Source organism: Rana temporaria, chromosome 10, assembly GCF_905171775.1.
Source record: "Rana temporaria chromosome 10, aRanTem1.1, whole genome shotgun sequence".
In the NCBI taxonomy this organism is placed as follows: Eukaryota; Metazoa; Chordata; class Amphibia; order Anura; family Ranidae; genus Rana; species Rana temporaria.
Genome location: NC_053498.1, coordinates 78,725,782 through 78,746,656, shown reverse-complemented (window position 1 = coordinate 78,746,656; position 20,875 = coordinate 78,725,782). Strand labels below are relative to the sequence as shown.

Below are 20,875 nucleotides of genomic sequence, written 5' to 3'. Positions count from 1 at the left end.
GCAATGGCAGAAGGTGGCCTGGTCTGATCAATTGTGTTTTCCTTCACAGCATACGGATGGCTATGTGCATTTGTGTTGCCAACCTGGGGAAGAGATGGCATCAGGATGCAGTATGGGAAGAAGGCAATTCGGTGAGGGCAATGTGATGTGCTGGGCAATGTTCTTTGAGCCATGGATGTAACTTTGGAGTCCATGCCTCGATAGGTCAGGGCTGTTTGGCTGCAAAAAGGGACCTACCCAATATTAGATGGGTGGTCATAATTTTACGGCTGATCAGTGTTAAACAGTTAAAGTCTAACAAAAGGCAAAACCCCCCCCCCCCCCCCTTCCACACACACATTTTGGATAGAGTAGGGGAGGGTTATATCCCCTTTTTTGCCATCTGTGTTCCATTTGGGAGATTTCCCTGCACTTCCAAAGTGTGGCACCAGAGTCACCACAGAACTCGTGTCCCCACTGGAAGATTCCCCCTCTATTAGGTTCGATGCACACTGAAGCTCATAAACTGGCTTTTTTCCCCCCCCCCCCCCCCCAAGCACAAAAACTCCACTCTATGTTATCCTATGTGTCCATGGATGTTTTTGGACATTTATCAGTGGTGAAGTTTATGGGCTGTTTTCTGAACGCCCTAAAATCGCGTTTAGGAGTCGTTTTTCTGGCCACAAAAAACGCCAAACGCTGATAAATGTCGATAAACGCTCAAAAACGTGGCTCACCAGCATTTAACGTTTTTGATCCATTGAAAAAAAAAAAGAAAAATGCTAAAAACTCTATTGCAAAAACACTAAAAAAACATTGAAATAATCACTGCAAAGCTACTGCCATTTTTATAACATTATTTTAGCGTCCAGTGTGCATGGAGCCTTAGAGCACTGAAGCCAACCTAAATTTTGAATTTTCTTCTACACTTTTTTGAACGGTTAACAGGACAAATAGAGGGTGAATCTTCCTAAAGTTGGCACAGATGGCAATAAAAACCAGACAGCTTAAAATGTTCCTGCATGCTGCCAGTTGTACGACTTATCCAAAATGAAGTGAGAAAAAATAAAATACACTCCAAATATACCACTATGTTACACACCTTGTGCATACAGTGAAAAACAAAAATATAAATTCCAATGTAAATGAATAAAATACTCCTCATTAGGTTTTGGGATAAATTGTGCAACATAAACACAGAAGAGACAGAGGAGGAATATATTTATGTTGGACTTTATGGTTTGTTTGTTTTTTTCACTTATGCACAAGGGTGTATAATACACATGTATATATTTGAAGTGCATTTTGTTCACTTTACTTTGGATAAGTCATACCACTGCCAGCATGCAAGAACATTTTGTTGCTGATTTTTATTTAAAAGTATTTAAGGATTTTATGTTATCACTTAGATTAAAAGTGGTAGCAAACCCGTACATACACAGTGCCTTGAAGAAGTATTCATACCCCTTGAGAGGTTTCACATTTTGACACATTACAACCAAAAAAAAAAAAAAAAAAAAACGTAAAAATTTATTTTATTGGGATTTTATGCGATAGACCAGTGGTAAAAGGCACTATTCGAGGACACCAACAGTAGGGCATAATTTCTGTCACCAACACCAATTATGGGGAATTATTTCTCCCTCTGACAGATACGATTGGGTACTATTTTTCCCACCGCCACCAATGATGGGACACTAGTTCTCTCCTTATTCCCACTGACACCTAGACATTTTATACTCTTGCTGGCCACAGACTGGCCCCCCAAAAATCTGAAGGACAGTAAACCGGCCCTTTGTTTAAAATGTTTGGAGACCCCCTGTGATAGACCAACACAAAGTGGCACATAATTGTGAAGAAGTGGAATGAAAAATTAACATTTTTTTACAAATAAATATGTGAAAAAAAGTGGAGTGCATTTGTATTCAGCCCCCCTGAGTCAATACTCTGTAGAACCACCTTTTGCTGCAAGACTTTTTGGGGATGTCTCTACCAGCTTTGCACATCTAGAGATGGACATTTTTGCCCAGTCTTCCATTCCACTGGAGCTCTGGCTGTAGGTTTTGACTTGCTGTTCTGCTGGAAAGTAACTCTCCACACCAGTCTCAAATCTTTTGCAGACTAACAGGTTTTCTTCTAAGATTGCCCTGTAGTTGGCTCCATCTATATTGGAATTAACTCTGACCAGCTTTCCCTGTCCCTGCTGAAGAAAAGCATCCCCACAACACGATTCTGCCACCACCATGTTTCACAGTGGGGTGTTCAGGGTGATGTGTAGTGTTAGCTTTCTGCCACGCATAGCGTTTTGCTTTAATGCTGAAAAAAAAAAATTCTGACCAGATGACCTTCTTCCATGTTTGCCGTGTCCTCCACATGGCTTCTCGCAAACTGCAAATGGGACTTTTTATGGCTTTCAAACAATGGCTTTCTTCCTTCTCTTCCATATAGGCCAAATTTGTGAAGCGCACAACCAATAGTTGTCCTGTGGATAAATTCTCCCATCTGAGCTGTGGATCTCTGCAGCTCCTCCAGAGTTACTATGGGCCTCGTGGCTGCTTCTCCGATTAATGTTCTCCTTGCCCGGACTGTCAGTTTAGGTGGACAGCCATGTCTTGGTAAGTTTGCAGTTAGCTGTGCCATACTCTTTCCATTTCCGGATGATGGATTGAACAGTGCTCCGTGAGATGTTCAAAGCTTTTTTTTTTTTTTTATAACCTAACCCTGCTTTAAACTTTATCCCTTTTCTTGTGAAAAAAAAAAACTTTATCCCTGACCTGTCTAGTGTGTTCCTATGCCGTTTGTTCACTAATGTTCTCTAACAAACCTCTGAGGGCTTCACAGAACAGCTGTATTTATACCGAGATTAAATTACACACAGATGGACTCTATTCACTAACTGGGCAACTTCTGAAGGAAATTGGTCCTGCTAGATCTTAGTTAGGGGGTTTCAGAGTAAAGGGGGCTGAATACAAATGCACGTCACACTTTTATTTATATATTATATATTCTGGTGAGATTTGGCGATTGTGTTGGGGCTCATTTGATTATATTTTTAATTAAAAACTGACAGGTGTTCTAATCCACGCCACTATATTTAAAACAAAAAAAAAAAGTTTTGCCTTTTATTACACTTTAAGATTACAATTTTCAAAGTAAGCTACAAGCTTTTAGCCAGTTGCAGAATCCAGAAAAATAAATCAATTAAAGTCAATTAGGTTTCAAATGATTTCAGTAGACAGTTTGTAGAGCCATGAATGTGATCGCCACAGAAAAGCAGATTATAAAAAGAGCATGCTGTAAAGCGACAGCAGGAGAACTCAAAGCCACAAAGTCCCTTACTCCAAGACAAAAGATGCCATGCAAATGCACACAGGTAAGAGACACAGCAATGCATGTGCAGGTGGCAAAGATCCACGCTGGCACCAAGATCTTACCATAGGTCTCGTGCCTACTCTCATCCCAAGCAGATTTTGTCTTCCTGGACGAACTCTCTGCACGATAGCGGGAGAGAGAATGAAAGATGAAGATGTGGAGACAACACAGGTAAAATGTAAACAAAACGGTAACAGCAATAACAACACAAATTAGGTACTATTAAATAGCACGTCACAGATGGTACAACCATATTAGCAAGATCCCAAGACAAGACAAACATCTACCCCAGTGGAAAAAAAAATGTTAGTAGCAATAAGACAAACTACACAATCCAAGTACCTATTTAAAAAAGCAAAAAAAAAAAACCCAGTTAATACTTATTTTGTTGTAATAAGTGCATTACTTAAAGTAATATTAACATCATATTAAAACAATGAATATACTTACCTGCTCTGTATAATGGTTTTGCACAGGGCAACCCTTTACCCTACTCCTGACAGGCTGAGCCATTGCAGGTTCTGATTGGTTGGCGCCGACCAATTAGAATGCCTCCTATATATGTACCTTTACATATACATTTAGGAGATTGAAATCCCTGTGGCTTAATCTCCTAAAGGTACTCTGTAAAGGTAAGTATAGAAGGCATTCCAGCCTGTCAGCTGGGCAGTAGAGGAGAGAAAGATGCAGAGATTTCAAATCCCCAGACAGGTAAAGCGGCTATACGATGTCTCACAGCGGGAGATCGTCCAGTGTAAATTCACCTTACAGATTTTATGTAAAAGGTGAACTTACCCTTTAAACCCAATAGCAAACATATTGCAGCTTACCAATTCTTAGATGGGGTGGCTGTATTCGTTTTCTATAGGCTCGCTCTTCTGTTTTAATCTGGTGATCCAGCCAGCAAGTCAGTTTTTCAAAGAACTCTCTCACACTTACAGGCATGAGAAAAAACATTTAACACTGGCAGGCGTGCTTGGAACAATCAGTTTTTATGTATTCATGCAAAACCTTTATCTCATAAAATAAAGAAATCGGTTGGCTGTAATCTGCTTATAAAGTGTGAGATGGTAAGCTGCAATATATTAGATTTTTGGTTTTGAATTTAATACCGCTTTAAATCATTGGTGTCTACAAAATGTCTGCCTAGAGCAGGGGTCTCAAACTGGCGGCCCTCCAGCTGTCGCAAAACTACAAGTCCCATCATGCCTCTGCCTGTGAGAGTCATGCTTGTAATTGTCAGCCCTGCAATGCATCATGGGACTTGTAGTTTCACAACAGCTGGAGGGCCGCCAGTTTGAGACCTCTGGCCTAGAGTATAGCTTTAAATATAAGATGCATCATGTGACAACCATTTTTTTCCCTATAGGATCATTAGAGGTTAGAACACAATCCTGTGCCAGGTCTTTGTCCCAGCTAGGAAGATTTGCTCATTTTTATTTCCCCATGACAGTGGTCACTAGGAGGCATAAATAAGAAGTTATATTTGAAATACAGTACCAAGTTGTCACCAGAACAAAAAGAGCAAAAATCTTTTATTGGGGACAACAGATTTGACCTCACATTTCTCCTCTCACTTTCTGCTGTGTCCATGGGACAAGTAGTAAAAGGGAAATCTGAATAGGGCACAGATAATGAAAAAAAAAAAAAAGCCCAGACAGGAGTTTTAACCAATCCTGGTCTATCCAAAAAGAAAAAAAAAAAAGAAAAAAAAAAAAAACTGCTCTAAACGTCTGGTGTTTTCTGAAACTCACCCAATGTCATCACTCCTTTGGATGAGCAGTTTAGACCTACTTGGATAATTTCTGGGCTTTAAGCTATAAAATATTTTAAGTTTTTTGTTATGTTTAACAGAAAGTTTTTGTGAAATGTATACAGTATGCATTCTTAAAAAATAAAATAAAAAAAACATTATGGGCAAAAATAGCAGTTACAGTGTTTAAAGGGGTTGTAAAGGTTTGTTTTTTATTTTCTAAATAGGTTGCTTTAAAGGAACACTAAAGGTTCATTTTTTATTAGATCAATTGATTGCTGTAAGCTAGAGCATTTAAATATCACTTACCTCGTTTTTCCTTTTGACCTCCAAAATACAGTAATCCAGGTTTGAAAATGCCATTTCCCGTCTCTCCTCTTCTTGCTTTCCACCAGCATCTGAGCTGTTTTGCATGGTGGAAAGCAGAATGTGCTCACCCCCTCCCTATGACTACAGCCCTGCGTGTAGATGCTCTCTTATCCCTCACAGGCATGGAGGCTAAGCCTAATGGGAACTGTAGTTCCCATTAGGCCATGATGTTGCAAGAATGAATGCGCACCGCAAACCAGGAAGTCAGTGAGAATAATGATTCAGGAGTGATGGAGGTGAATAAAACAGCTCGATTTCAACAGGTATCAAACTAATTATAATGCAAAACATTACTTTTTACTTTATCAGCTACTGTCAGACTTAAATTTAAGAGGAAAATATTTTTGTCTTTACTACCCCTTTAAGCTAGTGCATTGTTGGTTCACTTACCTTTTCCTTCGATTTCCGTTCTAAATGTTTTTTTTCTTTGTTTTCTTTGTCTGAATTTCTCATTTCCTGTTCCGTAAGAAACAGGAAATGAGAAAATCAAACAAAGAAAAAAAACATTTAGAAGGGAAATAGAAGGAAAAAAGGTAAGTGAACCAACAATGCACTAGCTCAGGGATATGCAATTAGCGGCCCTCCAGCTGTTGCAAAACTACAAGTCCCATCATGCCTCTGCTTCTGGGTGTCATGCTTGTGGCTGTCTGAGTTTTGCTATGCCTCATGGGACTTGTAGTTCTGCAACAGCTGGAGGTCCGCTAATTGCATATTCCTGCACTAGCTTAAAGGAACCAATTTAGAAAATAAAAAAGACAAACCTTTACAACCCCTTAAATACAATGTAAATATTCACAGCATGAAACATGATTGCCTGGCACATTAAAGCCCACCTGAACTTTAAGTTTAAATCTGCAACAGTGCTGTAAAAAAACATCCATGCTGGAATGGCACCAAAACCGTACAGTAACCTTTTACAAAAAGCGCACCATGCCGAGTTACATTGATGTGAATGGGCACCATTGAAAAACAATGCGATTTCCCTTCTATGCATCTAAAGTCACATCTAAAATTGCACCAAGGGTGAATGGAGCCAAAAACAGACCATAGCGCATCTTTGGTCACAGTTGAAAAATAAAAAGATTAGTCCATCCAAATCAGTTATTTATTGGACACCAACAAGTTAAATCTGTATCCAATGGGGAATAATCTTTCTGAACATTTAGAAGAAAAGTACGGGCTTATTTTTTATTCATACTTACCTATGTGGATGGAGCATCGGACCGATGCTGCAGCTGTCCCCCACCGTCTCTGAACTCAGAACCGAGCCTCCGAAAACCGCTGATGGCTCGGTTCTCACTCCTCCCCGAGAGGAAAGCTCCTGACAGTCAGCTTCTTTCCTATCTGCTTCTCCACGCTCACTGGAGTGTGGAGCGGCGGGAAGAGGCTGTCTCAGTGGCTCGCTGAGACTGCCATCAATCTAGGCAGCTGGCGAATCCCGACTTGGAAGTCGCGATGACTCGCTGCCCCGACTGATGGCAGTGACGTCAGCGAAGAGCGGACTTCAGACCGCTCTCCGCTAAAAACTGTTCACAGGAGTGACCCAGGGGAGAAGCCCAGCCAAAAAAGCTCAGGCTGAAAGTCTTTAATTTCTTCAGTCTTTACACATACACTGATCAATTGTAAACCACCAAACTGGTTATCGCAGTTATATCTTTTGGTGGTTGCTTTATGCAACATAGCCTCACTTCAATATTCTCGCACTATAGCAGATGGATAATGCATGGATCTCGATCACTGATCTTGTGACCAAGCAGCAAACAAGGAACACCAACTCCAAAAAAATCTAGTAGCTGTAAAGGAAAGACTTTGTACCTTAATGCATGCATGCAATGCATTAGGCACACAATACTCCTGTTTGAGCATCTTTCTCAGACTTTTTTTTTTTGTATGCATTTGTGCACATTTTTGTGCAATTTCTGCGTTAATGTACTGAGCTATTTCTGTTTCATTGGTTTTTATTATTTGTTTTGGTAAAACAATAAAGAACAGTCAGTAGAACAGCGAACAATCCTCGCTTGCTCCATGTGCATCAAATTAACAGGTGAACAAGAAAACAAAAATAGTTATACTGCAGCAGGTTGGCTCCCCTGCGCGAGCCGCCGTAGCTGTACGTCAGCTCTTTAAGACGCTGTAGCAGGTGTGCTTACGCCCACAGACCGTCACAGAATCAATGCGCATGCCCAGCAGGCGTGATGACCGCCGGGCACCCGCGATGGCTCATGGACGGAGGGAGAACCGGGATGTTTGCGTGTGTAAACAAACACATTCCAGTTCCATCAGGGGAGAGGAGAGAGATCATGCGTTCCTAATAAGTAGGAACAATGATCTGCCTCCTCCTCTAGTCAGCCATACTCCACACAGTTGGAACACATCTTGGGAACACAGTTAACCCCCTTAAAAAAAAATATATATATATATATATATATATATATATGCGTGCGTGCGTGTGTTTTACAGCAGCCAGAACCTCTTCCACAGTGATATCTTTATCTAGAAAGGCTCCATGTTCATCTTGTAAGGTCAGGAAGGACAAGATTTAGACAAAATGCATCAATCTCCTGCTGGCCTGTGATCTTGCAATAGTTAAACAATTTTTTGTGGAATTCCGGCAGAACCGATTTAGGATTTTGAGTGAAGGAACCCATCAGATTTCCTGGTCTTAGGGACACAATAAAAGTTTACCCGGTTTATCCAATTGGGAATAACATTTTGCCCGAGTACAACGCAGTTGTCCAGGCGAGTGGACTTAATTCTTGCCCGTGGGTCTAGATGGGGAATTTTTTTTTGTGTTCTTTGAGTAGGGCGGCTAAATCCCTCTTTTCAATAAAGCATTATAGTGTCTCCTATACCTGGCAGCTGTCTTAATCGGGGAACCTCTGATCGTAGCAATGAGTCATTCAGGGTAAAAAATTCCTTTAATGCAATTTCAAGATCTAAACAAGTGACCGGATTGCTGAAATGGGACTCATTTAGGATGTACTGAGCTTTTTAAAGCTATAGTGTGCAAGAGGCCTTAAGGAGGAACGGATACATAGGAAGAACTTCTTATGTTTTACAAGTTTCAGTCCTGTACCCAAGACACTTTCCTAAGGGCCAGTTCACACCAAAGAAACACAGTCCGAATGCGTTCGATGCTTTTCTGCATGCGCGTTTTTTAACCAAAGTGGTTGTTAAGCCACTACAATAAAAACCTTCCATCTTCTCTGTAAAAACAATATGTGTTCCAGTGTTACATTTAAAAAATATGCTCATCTGTACCTATATCAGAGCGGCTCCCGGCGATCACGTGACTCCTCGACTGACAACTCCATCGGACATGTCACGATGAAATCATCCGGGAGGGAGGAGTCACGTGAGCCACTCTGATATAGGTACAAATCTGCATATTTTTTATATAACACAGGGGCAAGTATTTTTATGTTAGAGTGGATGGGAGGATTTTATAGTAGTTATAAGAGGGGTCGCCGACACGAGCAGACAGGCAAGAAGGGGGGAGAGGACAGAGCAGGGCTGCGGATGACGGAGGCACGTAGACCGACCACAGTGTCAGGGCTCAGCAGGAAATCGCCACGCAGTTTCACATCCCATTTGCACAGGCGTTCGTATTGTAGCCGGCCGGCTTGCATTTTACATTTCATACTGGAGATATCCTTACGCTTGTGAGCGTTACTGCTTTTAACCACCAAATAAATCATACCACCTGGTTTTACCTATGGCGATCCTTTCCCATTTTTTTCATTACCTGCATTGAGTGTGAACCGGGGCTGGGATGCTGACCGCTGCTACGATATAGATTATATAATACACACACGCGCACACACACACACTTGTGTCAAACACAGTTTTTTATTTTCTATATTTGATGCCTTCAATTTTTGATCGACATAATAAAAGAAGAAAAAAATAAAAAAGTTACTACTACATTTTTACCCGAGATTCTTGGCATTTACATAATGCCCACCAGTAACTAAAATATAAATAAAGCTTTAATAGCACCAGGGGCTTTTATGTTCAATGAATTATGGAGGAGTTTGGGGGGAGATGGCAAAGCTAACCTCTCTGAGTAACCCAACATCCTTAGACAATGAGACATTGGCCCTATGTCTAGGCATTAAAAAAAAAAAAAAAAAATTATCAAAAAAAAAAAAAACACAGCTTGTCTTCACAGTGAAGGAGATGGTGCAAAGCTATTAAAAATGAAATGGCTCCAGCCCCCACTTGTGTTTTCCTGAAAAGGGGAACCAAAACATCTCTCAAATTGCTGACCTGGAAGATTACTACAAGACAAAAATCCTGCATGAATCTAAAAGCAAGAACCTTAATTATTTTTGTAGGTTTATGTCCTTCGATCCAACCCTGAAAACTGCATACTCTAAGAGTTTAAAGAGAATTCAATCTACAAATCATATGGTAAATAGTGAAGGGAGCTCTGTATAAAAACAGAGATTGCCAAACCAAGCAACTAGATAAGCGGAATGTATTCAATACACATCAGACAGAAACATAGTCATAAACAGTATATACTTTTTATTCAAAAACAATGTTATTTACTTATGCCAATCTGTAAGTTATTCATTCATTTGAATTTTAATAGGATGCAGCAGAAAAGATCTTGCAGAGGAGCTGAAAATCTCATTCCTTTGGAATAGCAGAGAGACATATTGCTTCTATACACAAATAGGAAAATAGAACAGTGCAGAGAGATAGATCGTACTTTATCACACTATTCATCCACAGTATGATGGGGTGTGATCTGTGTTGTGGGGCTTTTACTATATATGTGCATTGGGGTGCAAGTAAGGACTGGCAATGCACGGCACATCCATACAGTTTTGATCTATACATGTCACCCCTTTAGTCTCATTATTCTGAACACATTTCAGCTAAAACATAGCTAACCATTAAAAGCGGGATTCCAATCACGATTTTTTTTTTTTTTTTTTTTTTTTTAAAGTCAGCAGCTACTAACACTGTAACTGCTGAAATTTTAATGAGGACACTTACCTGTCCTAGTCGCCCGCGATGTCGGTCCCCCGACGGCGATCACTCAGTCCTGGCATCTCTATTCTTACTAAGGGAAAAAGGCAGTGAAGCCGTTTCCTACTGCGCATGCGCGGCGCTTTGTGAATGGGTGGCTGCCTCCTGGGATACACAGTTCCCAGAAGACACCGTGACGGAGATCGAGCCAGAAGATTCACCGCGGCGGAAGAAGAGGCAGAAGACCTACTTCTGCATAGCAACAGCCCTTTCAGGCGAGTATAAAAAAATATATATATATTTGTAATTTTAAGTAATTTTTTTTAAGGGGGAAAAAAAAAAAAAAACGTAAGGAACTCCACTTTAAGGACGCATTAGTGGACATGTGAGGCGATTATGTAGGAACATTATTATTGTATTATATATATTTATGAGTTATTTATTGGATTTTTTTAGCACCCTTATTTTACAACCTCCCATCTTGGATTTGCACTCGACATACCCGGCACACAGAGCCGCCCGGATTTGGTAATCCATGGCGGCATTGTATTGGCTGGCCGTTTACACGGCTATATGCCATCCGGCTGCCATCTTGCTCCTCCAGCACACACGCGCTGTACGCCGTTGAAGCCACTGTTCCGGTGGTGCGGGCCATCATTCTGCCGCGTTCGCAGTGCACATGCTCGAACAGGATGTGGAAGCGGATGTCATTAAACCCCGGATCTCCTCCCTGGCCTTCAGACGCAGAAAATTCCTTCAGGCTGTGTCCGATTGGCAGGGAGGGGCTATTTAGGCCAGACTACGTGGGGAACATGCCGCCATCCAGCAGCTTGTCTGGACGCCGGACTGTATCCCCACATGTTCGTCTATTAGGTAAACTTTTTTTTGGCAATTTTATTGTTGGGTTTGCTCTAACTGTGCCCCTGTATGGACAGCTCATTTCCCTGGTCTCCAAGCCTGATATAATACACTGGGATTTTATCCCAATACACATGCTATTATTGTTTGGAGATATGGACGCCACCTAGTGGACATTCCTTGCATCACAAACTTATTCAGCAGCAAATACAGTAAAACCTTGGTTTTAGGCCCCTTTAAGGCGTTATTCGAGCATTTTTCAGGCGCTTTGGCGTTAAAAAAAAAAAAAAAAGCCTGTAAAGCGCCTGAAAGAAGCCTCATCTGCAATCCCAATGTGAAAGCCCGAGTTGTTTGTTATTGATAGTTTTCCCTAGACTTTACATTTTTTTTTCCTGTTATGCAATGCGTGTTCATGCTTATAGCTATACGAAGCTGCCATGTGCCAACACACTGGAGATCTGGACCAATGCTCCCACACAAAGAGCAATACTCTGAGTCTTGGTACAGGACAAGAAGAGGAAGGCGACACGTTTTGCTTTTAATGGGAAATCCAGCAGCTTTATTGAAGAAAATTCATATGTAAAAACACCACAGCCAAAATGTTGCTTTTGTCTTTGAGGCGGTGATGTTTTTACATATAAAATGTCTGCAATAAAGCTGCTGGGTTTCCAATTAAAATAGCATGCGGTCACCTATGTCATCTTGCTTACATTTTGCAAGTGTCAACTGTACCAGCACCTGTTCATGGGGAAGTGGGTCTAGAGTATGGTGGACTGGTGTCTACATCTTTCTGCTTTGGATCTCTTGGTACAACATGTTCCCTGCGCATTTCTACAATCAATAACCTTAATGCTCCCTGAACAGCATTATTGATTGCAGCACAGTACATGGGGGTGTGTCTCACTGTTGAATCTTAAAGTGTTACTAAACCCAGGAGCCTGCATTCACTATATCTGGTCTCCCACAGTACACAGAACATGGAAATAGAAATATTTTAGTAAAATATAAAATTGCTAAATACCTTATCAGCAGTTTATAGCACTCTTGTGACTTATATCAGTGTCCAGCTGAGCACTGGTTAAAAGCTTGTAGGAGTTTTCATTCTCGTTTGACTGTTCTATGAGGCTGCAGGACCCCTGACCCTGTGCTTATCACATGCACCCTCCCAAGAAAAAAATAAAAAATAAAAAAAAAGGAAAAAAAAAATAAAATAAAACTCTGTAGCAATACACACTAAACTGAGCATGTGCAGAGTGACTCCAAAGGTTCCGTTCCATCAGGAGATGAATTGGGGACTGTAGAAAGAAGGAGATGAATTGGGGACTGTAGAAAGAAGGGGAGGATCTGCGTCACTATGGCTGTGGGAGGGATCAGAGCAGCGATGACATTACTCCCACTAGAGCTGCCATTTACGGCTCCAGACTCTGCAGAAATGGCCTGGGTGACTGTTCATGCCGAGTGCATGCGCCTCTGATGTCACCAGCTGCATGTACAGTAATTATCTCCTGAACAGTGCACGTTCAGGAGATATTTACAGTACCTATAGGTGTGTGCTAAACAGTCTCCTTAAAGGAAAACGCAGCAGGTACAATGTCCGATAGAAAAGAAAAAAAAAAAAAAAAAGAAGGTTGATCGTAACCATCAGGATATACTTTTCAGTTAGGATCCAAGTGGTTCTTATAGGGGACAGACACTTTTCTGTAAAGCATCCTATATAAGCAACATCCTTCCATTGCTCCGTAATATGTGAAAATTTGAAAAAAGGAAATTTGGGACTTTAAAATGAGGCTGCAGACATGGTGTGGGTAATAAAAGGAGGTACCTATTTATTAATCATGAAATTGCATGACATGTCTCAAAAACCAGAAACCACATAAAGGAAACAATCATTTTATGTAAATGTCATTTCATGATGCTGAACACATTCATATATTGTGTGCATGTGCAAAATAGGCAGCAAGAGTACAACATTGCATAACCTGGCGCCACACAGTGGTCTGTATTGATCGATGAGTACAGTATATACATTAACATATGTACAGATGTCACATTAACAGCAGTAGCAGCGAGGAAAATAAAAAATATTAAAACATTTGGCCTCAGCTCCATACTTACCACACCTACCTCCTAGATCCCATGTAAGTACTCAAGGCGGACCTTTTTGTTCCATCTTTTATCATTATGATTGTTATTTATTTTGATCACCACTAGATCAAAATAACTATACCCTATACTATTTACTTTGTAGATATCCCAAGCATCAGCTCCTGATGAGTGTCATTGACACGAAACGCGTCGGGCACAAGAGATGCGGATATATGCCCTTATATCATTTAAAGTTGATGAATACTACTATCAATCCCTGATGGTTCCATTTGTTTTCCCTCACCGCTACTGCTGTCAATGTGACATCTGCACATATTGTGAGGGTGGGACTCTGTGCTATGTGAAAGATTGCTCGTTTACGCCATATTTTGTAGAGAAAGACACATTAATTGCACAGCTGTGTCTTGGGCTTTTTAAGACTGACCTGACATGGCTCAGGGCCCAATCCTACAGACAGGAAGTCTGTCCTGGGAATCAGATGGATTCCCAAATCCCTCTGAGAGGAGTCAGAGGCTGTATGCATGTCTGCAAGAGGCAGATGTCATTAATGATTGAGCAGCAAGACGCTGACAGGAGTAAACTAGGTGTGTGCTTAAAGGGTCACTAAAGGAAAAAACATTTTTTGCTGAAATGACCGTTTACAAGGTATAGAGACATAAAAGTTAACCGATTCCTTTTAAAAATGATTACAAATAATTTAAAATCAATCATATAATGTGCCTGCAGTTTAGTTTCACTTTTAAACTGGTTTCATGTTTCTGTGAAGTAAAGAGACACACAGAACAAAAAAACAAACAAATCCAGGGCAGTGTTTTGTTTTTAAAATAAATCTGATTGGTTCTGTTAAGTTTTAGACACACAGTAATGACAGCTTAGACCACCGTGAAAAGCTCCCAGTATGATGGTTATAAGGAAACCGACAACCAGGAAGTGTGGAGATCACAGCAGTTTTACAGCAACATCAAAAGGAAAAACGAGCAATGAGGACATGAAACCAGTACTGCAGTAAGGTAAAGGAAGCTATTTAGCTAAAAAAAATAAAAAATTCCTTTAGTGATCCTTTTTAACTCTAGGAAACTGTTTGTTCTGAGGAACAGAAACTTAGGCCTAGGCTAAAGGCCTAAAACAGCTGAAAGGCAAGTATAAAAGCCAGGAGGCTAAAAACTGTTGAATTGGCAAGATACAGGAATGGTAGAACCCCCTGCGAGAGCTGCTAATGTATCTGTGAACTTTTGTGTTTTTAAATAAAAGTGGGCTACCAGGCCCTTAAAAAAAAAAAAAAAAAAAATCAGTTCTGGACTGGCGTACTCACTGGAAAACGCATCCATCGGTGGAGTCTAATAACCCCAATCTTACAATATGTTAATGTATATACTGTACTCATCGATCAATACAGACCACTGTGTGGCGCCAGGTTATGCAAGGTTGTACTCTTGCTGCCTATTTTGCACATGCACACAATATATGGGTGTATTCAGCATCATGAAATGACATTTACATAAAATGATTGTTTTACTTTATGTGGTTTCTGTTTTTTGAGACATGTCATGCAATTTCATGATTAACAAATATGTACCTCCTTTTATTACCCACACCATGTCTGCAGCCTCATTTAAAGTCCCAAATTTCTTTTTTTCAAATGTTGAACCAGGGATGGAGGTGCACTTCATATGTGCCTCATTTAAAGTCCCAAACTCCCCCCATTTTTTTTTTGCTCAGTAATATGAATCTAAAATTCAGTGGTAGATTTTAAAATATAGCAGCACACAGCATAAATAACTTTGGATATACCCAAGACAAGCATGAAAATAATATTTAAACATGCTTTTAGCATCATATTACCCTGTCTGACTTTAGTAGAATTGCTTTAAAAGTAAAATGGTAGTAAAAAGAGACACCCTACCTGTAGGATCAAAGTCATGCGATAAAACGTCATGGGATGAGCTGACACTTCGCTCAAACTTCTGCTTCTTGTCTGCTGATGTGTCGCTGCACAAAATGCTCCCCTGCCTGAAAAGAACCCCATTTGGATTAATAAACTAGCTTACAGTACATGAATAAAATCTTATATAGAATATTATATAATCCTACCAACAGACATGGTCTTGGATAACAGTGCCATAGAAATGCTTCCAAACACTATGCTTACATTTGGGTACTGTAGGGAAGGGCTAAAATCCCATTAGTATTAGCAAGTATTGGTGAGCCTGCCCTTCACTTCATATCCTAGAAACACAATAGGAAGTGACATTTGTCTGAACCTAGGAGCCAGCCTAAAAAAGGAGCCAGTTTTTTTTAAACTACTTGCCTACTAGTTAGTTACTTTCCCCCCTTCCTGCCCAGGCCAATTTTTAGCTTTCAGCGCTGCCGCACTTTGAATGACAATTTGCGAGGTCATGCAACACTGTACACATCTGACATTTTTATAAAGTTTTTCACACATATCAAGCTTTGTTGGCATTTATTCACCACAGGGTATTTTTTGCCAAATAGCTGGCCACAATGACTCTGGGCTGTCCAGACCAAACTCGGAGCTGCCGTTGAAGCCCTTTGGGTAGGAGGGGTAACCAAAGCGCCTGGGGGGGGGGGGGGGGGGTTCCCTGTGAGGGGGTGTCTGGCTCAGGGGTCCGATGAGCACTGCCAGTTCCTTCTCCGAGATGGGGCCAAGAGTCTCTCAGGACAGCTCGGCCTGGAGTCGCACCCAGTGATCCTATAGGAAGAGCCACTGCCATGGTGTCAGAGTCGCACAGGGTACACTTCCTGCCTGGGCTCCGCTCTGCACAGTCCCGTCCCTCTCCTTTAACCAGCCCCCACAGCACCACCCCTTCCCACCCCTGGCCTCATGCACAAACGAGGCACAGTGACACCTGCCTACCGGGCACCTGGCTATGACAAGACTGGCGTCTGTTCTGTGACTCCTGTTGTGTCCGGCTGCCACCCCCAACCAGGTTATGCTACTGGGGCTGGCAAATGCCCAGGCACCAGGATGCAATTTCTAGTCGCCATGGCGACCTGGTATTTGTCGAGCTCTGTGTTCAATTTTTCCCTTCCTTTCGGTCCCAAAGCAAGAGATTACAAGAAAAATCAATAACCTAACAGGGCTTCTAAGCCCTCAACTCTAGCCAACACTTTGAAGAATTCATTCTGGGTGGCATTTTCCTGTAAAGAGCCAATTTCTAGGTACAGAATGCAGCCATTGAGTGTAAGTGTCAGTGGGATGACACGTTTGTTCTCCCCTTACACCTGGCTCTTGCATGTCCTAGGCCAGAATTTGCAGGTTCCATATGAGGTTATTGTGTTTGGAGAGATTATGGAGAATAGCAATGAAAAAAAAAAAGTCATTGATCTAGAACATACAGAGAAGAAAATGTACCACACAGAGAAATAGAAGAATTTATGCATACATTTTCTGTGTTAGTGGCCCAAATTATTGCATCTAGGAGGACCACCATGACAGGTAGGCAACTAAAATTCATTAATATCAGCTTTCCATTTCCTTCAGAAAAATAAAAAATTGGGAGAAATTGTGTCTAAACAAGCTAGGGAGAGCTCAACTACCCTTTCAGTTTTTACCATCAACTTTTTGTATAATGAATCAACATAAAAAAAAAAAAAAAAAATTTTTTTAAAATTACCTGGTTGGTTTTCTTGCATGAAACCTGCAAAAAAAAAAAAACACCACAATTTTAATCTATAATAAATTGCATCCACAAGTACAAAAATAAAACTAGGCCTAATGTATTAAAGTGAATATAATATTATTATTTTTTTTTAACAATAAACATGTCATACTTGCCTGCTCTGTAAAAGGTTTTGCACAAAGCAGCCCTGATTCTCCTCTTCTGGGGTCCCCAGCCGGTGCTCCTGGCTTTACCTCATTGGCAAGCGGACACATAGAAAGCCACTTCCTTATGGAGGCACTTGTGTGGGCTTAATTCTGAGCCATGCGGTCTTCGTCTATAGACACAGACAGCACAGCCCTGTCCCCTCATCAGAGGATTTGACTAACAAAGCAAACGTTCTAGGGCCGAAACAACTAATCGATTATGAAATTAATCGATTACAATTTTCATAATCAATCGGCCAGTAACATAATGGGGTTAAAAAAAACAAAAATTAGCCCTTTATAGTACAAAAAAGCAAATCGCTACTGTAAATATGTAAATGTCCCACAGTAAAAAAAATGAACCCCGTACAGTAGCGATTATTTGCTCTTTTCGTACTTATTTTTGTTGTCTTTAACCCTAAAGCCCCCACTCCCCCCCAAAAAATTACATGCCAAATGTGGCATGTAAGGGGGCGAGGAGTGGATTAAGCGGAAGTTCCACTTTTGGGTGGAACTCCGCTTTAAGCATATTTAGGATGGAGATGCATAAGAAATCACAAAACACAAACATAAGAGCAAACACATCACAGTGACAGGCTCAACGGTGCATCAAGCCTTTGTCACCAGACTGTCTGCTACTATAGGCCTGCAGCTGTAGAGGAGTGCCAGCCGGAATGAGAAGGTTATAGAACATTCTGAATATTTACATAAATCAGTGTTTTTTTCTGCTAAAGTAATATAACCGAGCAGCTGTAACACTACTGTGTTTTCCTACAACAAACTATGCAATGCTGCAATTAATCTATGACACATTTAGCAGAAAGCACATTCTGAACTAAATGAAAACATCTGGATAGCTATAAAAGTACTCAGACATGGGAAAGTGTGAAAGTGACAAGAAAGATGGGAGAAGCCAATCAGCTCACAAAAACAATGTACAGTATCCCCTATAACCCACTGGCTCTATGTGCTGACAGAGTGACATCTTGTGGTTAACTTTGACACTGCGCTACTGCATCTATGTCAAATTTATGCTTTGGTAATTGGACTAGTGTTAGACCCCAATTATTCAGTTATTATCATCATCCCCATTTGTGTGTACTTCATGTAGGTTGACAATGGTGAGCTGCATTGAAAACCTTTTTGTTTTGGGGGTTTAATACGGCTTTAACCATATGTCGACCGCAATACGTATATAGACGTTTCCGGCTTCAAAGTGGTTTCCCGGGGTTATGGCTGAAGCCATCGGTCATAACCCCAATATGGTCACTCATCAATGCTGCCCAACAGCCAATTAGTCACTGGATTGCATTCAGAAGCAGAGGGAGGGGGTCACTGTAAAAGCGACGGTTTGTGTGACTGTCCATAGAGGTGAACAGGGACCAGATAGTCTCTGATCACCTCTAAAGTCCTGGGAGGACCGAAACATAATGGAGGCAGAAGTAGACTACCTCACAATTTATTTATTTTTAAATCAGGTAGAGGAGAGATTTGGTGTCTTATAGATCTGTCATCCCTTATTTCTATTACAAGAAAGGTTTACATTCCTTAAAACAAGAATAATTGTGGGAAAAAAAAAAAAAAATTAACGCACACCCCCATCACTCAGTGTTTGTGCATACACAAGTCGTGCATGCCTACGTAAACGCTATTTGCACCACACATGTAAACATTTTGCTGCGTACGTTAGAGCAAAAGCAATAACTCTAGCACAAGACCTCCTCCAACTCTAAACAGGTAACCTGTAAAAAAAAATTAAGGTGTAACCTATGGAGATTTTTAGGTATCGTAGTTTGTCACTATTTCACGAGCATGTGCAATTTTAAAGCGAGACATGTTGGGCATCCATTTACTCGGCATAAATAAAAATATAAAAATAAAAAAATAAGGTGTTTGAAAAACCGTTGCGCAAACACTGTGCGACAAAAAAATTGCATTGATCGTCATTTTATTCTCTAGTGTGTGTGTGTGTGTGTATATATATTTTTTAATATTAGTCTGGGGGTTCTCAGTAATTCTCTAGCAAAAAATACAGATCTTTACCTGTAAACAAAAAAAAAAGTGTCAGAAAAGGCGGTCAGAATCTGGATGTGGCAGAGATCGACTTCTTCAGAGACCAGAACTGAAATAATGTACCCTTGTACCAAAGACTAAATCTGCATAAAATCTCCCAGAGTTAATAGGTGGAGCCGTTTTCCCACTGGCAGTTGATTAGGACAGCAAATAGTAAAAGCCAGATTGTAGAAAAAGTACATTTCTGGAAACTATTCTTGCCGACAATCTGGCATTCTTACTGAGAAAGGGAAGTTTCCTCCTCTGACGCACTTTTGTCCATGTTCAGCATAAGAGGTCAATATCCGCGATGGCTCTACTTGAAATAGAATTCTCAGCAGTTTCTCAGACAAATGCACCTTCAATTGAAATGTGTGGAACTTTTAAACAATAAGCCAATATTGTCAATAAATATTCTGGGCTCACCCTTGCAATTTTGTAAAAAAAATACCCCCTCATGTGGTGTCCCTGTTATTTTGTCCACCCTCTGTACATACAAGTTCTTCAAATATTAGTATAAGAATTTTTAAACTGTTGTCTGGCATTGCTAGACGCACGCACACATACCGACCCAACATTGTTATCTATTAAAGTACATATTGCCTACATTCTCTTTCTTTGATTGCCTTCCTCATATGATTTCAAGCTTGAGTTGCATTACATGAACAAGGCAAAGCTAACTCAGGACTCAGGTGTTCAAAGTGCTTGTCTCAAACTATAACCAACAGTCATACATTGTTTACCTCAAACTTTGTTCAGCAAAACGTTTTTGTAACTTCTGCATGCCTAAAGTGTTAGTTCATCCTAACAGAAAAACTGTAGGAGGTGGCTTAACACCATGTGATGGTGCGGACCAATGACAATCTATCCAGTCTGTCCTGGCAGCACAGGATGGAGAAGAGAGCTGGTGGATTGGCTGCGGGAGCCATGACCACTGAGGATTGTTGGCGGTGTCGAGTGTTGGGTCACATTTACACAATAATATTTGCAGTGTTTTAATGTAATATATGGCTCAATCCTATAGTGCAGAGGTCTCCAAACTTTAACAAAAAGAGCCAGTTTATGGTCCTTCAGACTTAGAGCGGCCAGACTGTGGCCAGCGGGAATGAAGCTTTTCCTGGCATCAGTTGGCATAAACATTGCCACATTTGGTGTTAGGGGGAAGGAATAGTGCCCCCATCATTGGCATTAGTTGGAGGACTAGTGCCCCATTTATGGTTTCAGTGGGAGAAATGGTGCCTCATTGTTGGCGTCAGTTGGCAGAAGAGTGTCTAGCATCAGCGGGAGTAAATAGTGACCTAAGGGCCAGGTAAAGGCAAGCAAAGGGTAAATGATATAGACCCCTTTCACACTGAGCCACCCATAGCGCCAGCGGGAAAAACGCAGCTGTTACCGCCGACGCCATGGGTGAATTTGCGGCGCATTTAACCCCCGCTAGCGGCCGAAAAAGGGTGTGCAAGGCTTCATTTCCACTGGCGTTTTTACAGCCACTGTTAGCCTTTTTTACAGCTTAAAAACGCCTGTCCATTTTTTTTTTTTTACAAAATAATTTTTTTTTTGTGAGCTGCAGCTTTAAAAAT

General features: G+C 40.8%; 1 protein-coding gene across 3 annotated transcripts in view; it reads right to left on the bottom strand.

The window, feature by feature from the left end:
- ARHGEF12 (Rho guanine nucleotide exchange factor 12) overlaps positions 1 to 20,875 on the bottom strand; it is a 254,728-nt gene that overhangs the window by 200,035 nt on the left and 33,818 nt on the right. For 2 of the 3 annotated variants that reach the window (XM_040325540.1, XM_040325541.1), the window contains exons 2-4: positions 17,053 to 17,076; positions 15,321 to 15,427; positions 3,414 to 3,470 (exon numbers count right to left, since the gene is read on the bottom strand). In XM_040325540.1, the coding sequence (XP_040181474.1) occupies positions 3,414 to 3,470; positions 15,321 to 15,427; positions 17,053 to 17,076 (188 nt within the window). The remainder of the gene's footprint in view (positions 1 to 3,413; positions 3,471 to 15,320; positions 15,428 to 17,052; positions 17,077 to 20,875) is intronic. The other variant, XM_040325542.1, reaches the window with a different exon arrangement.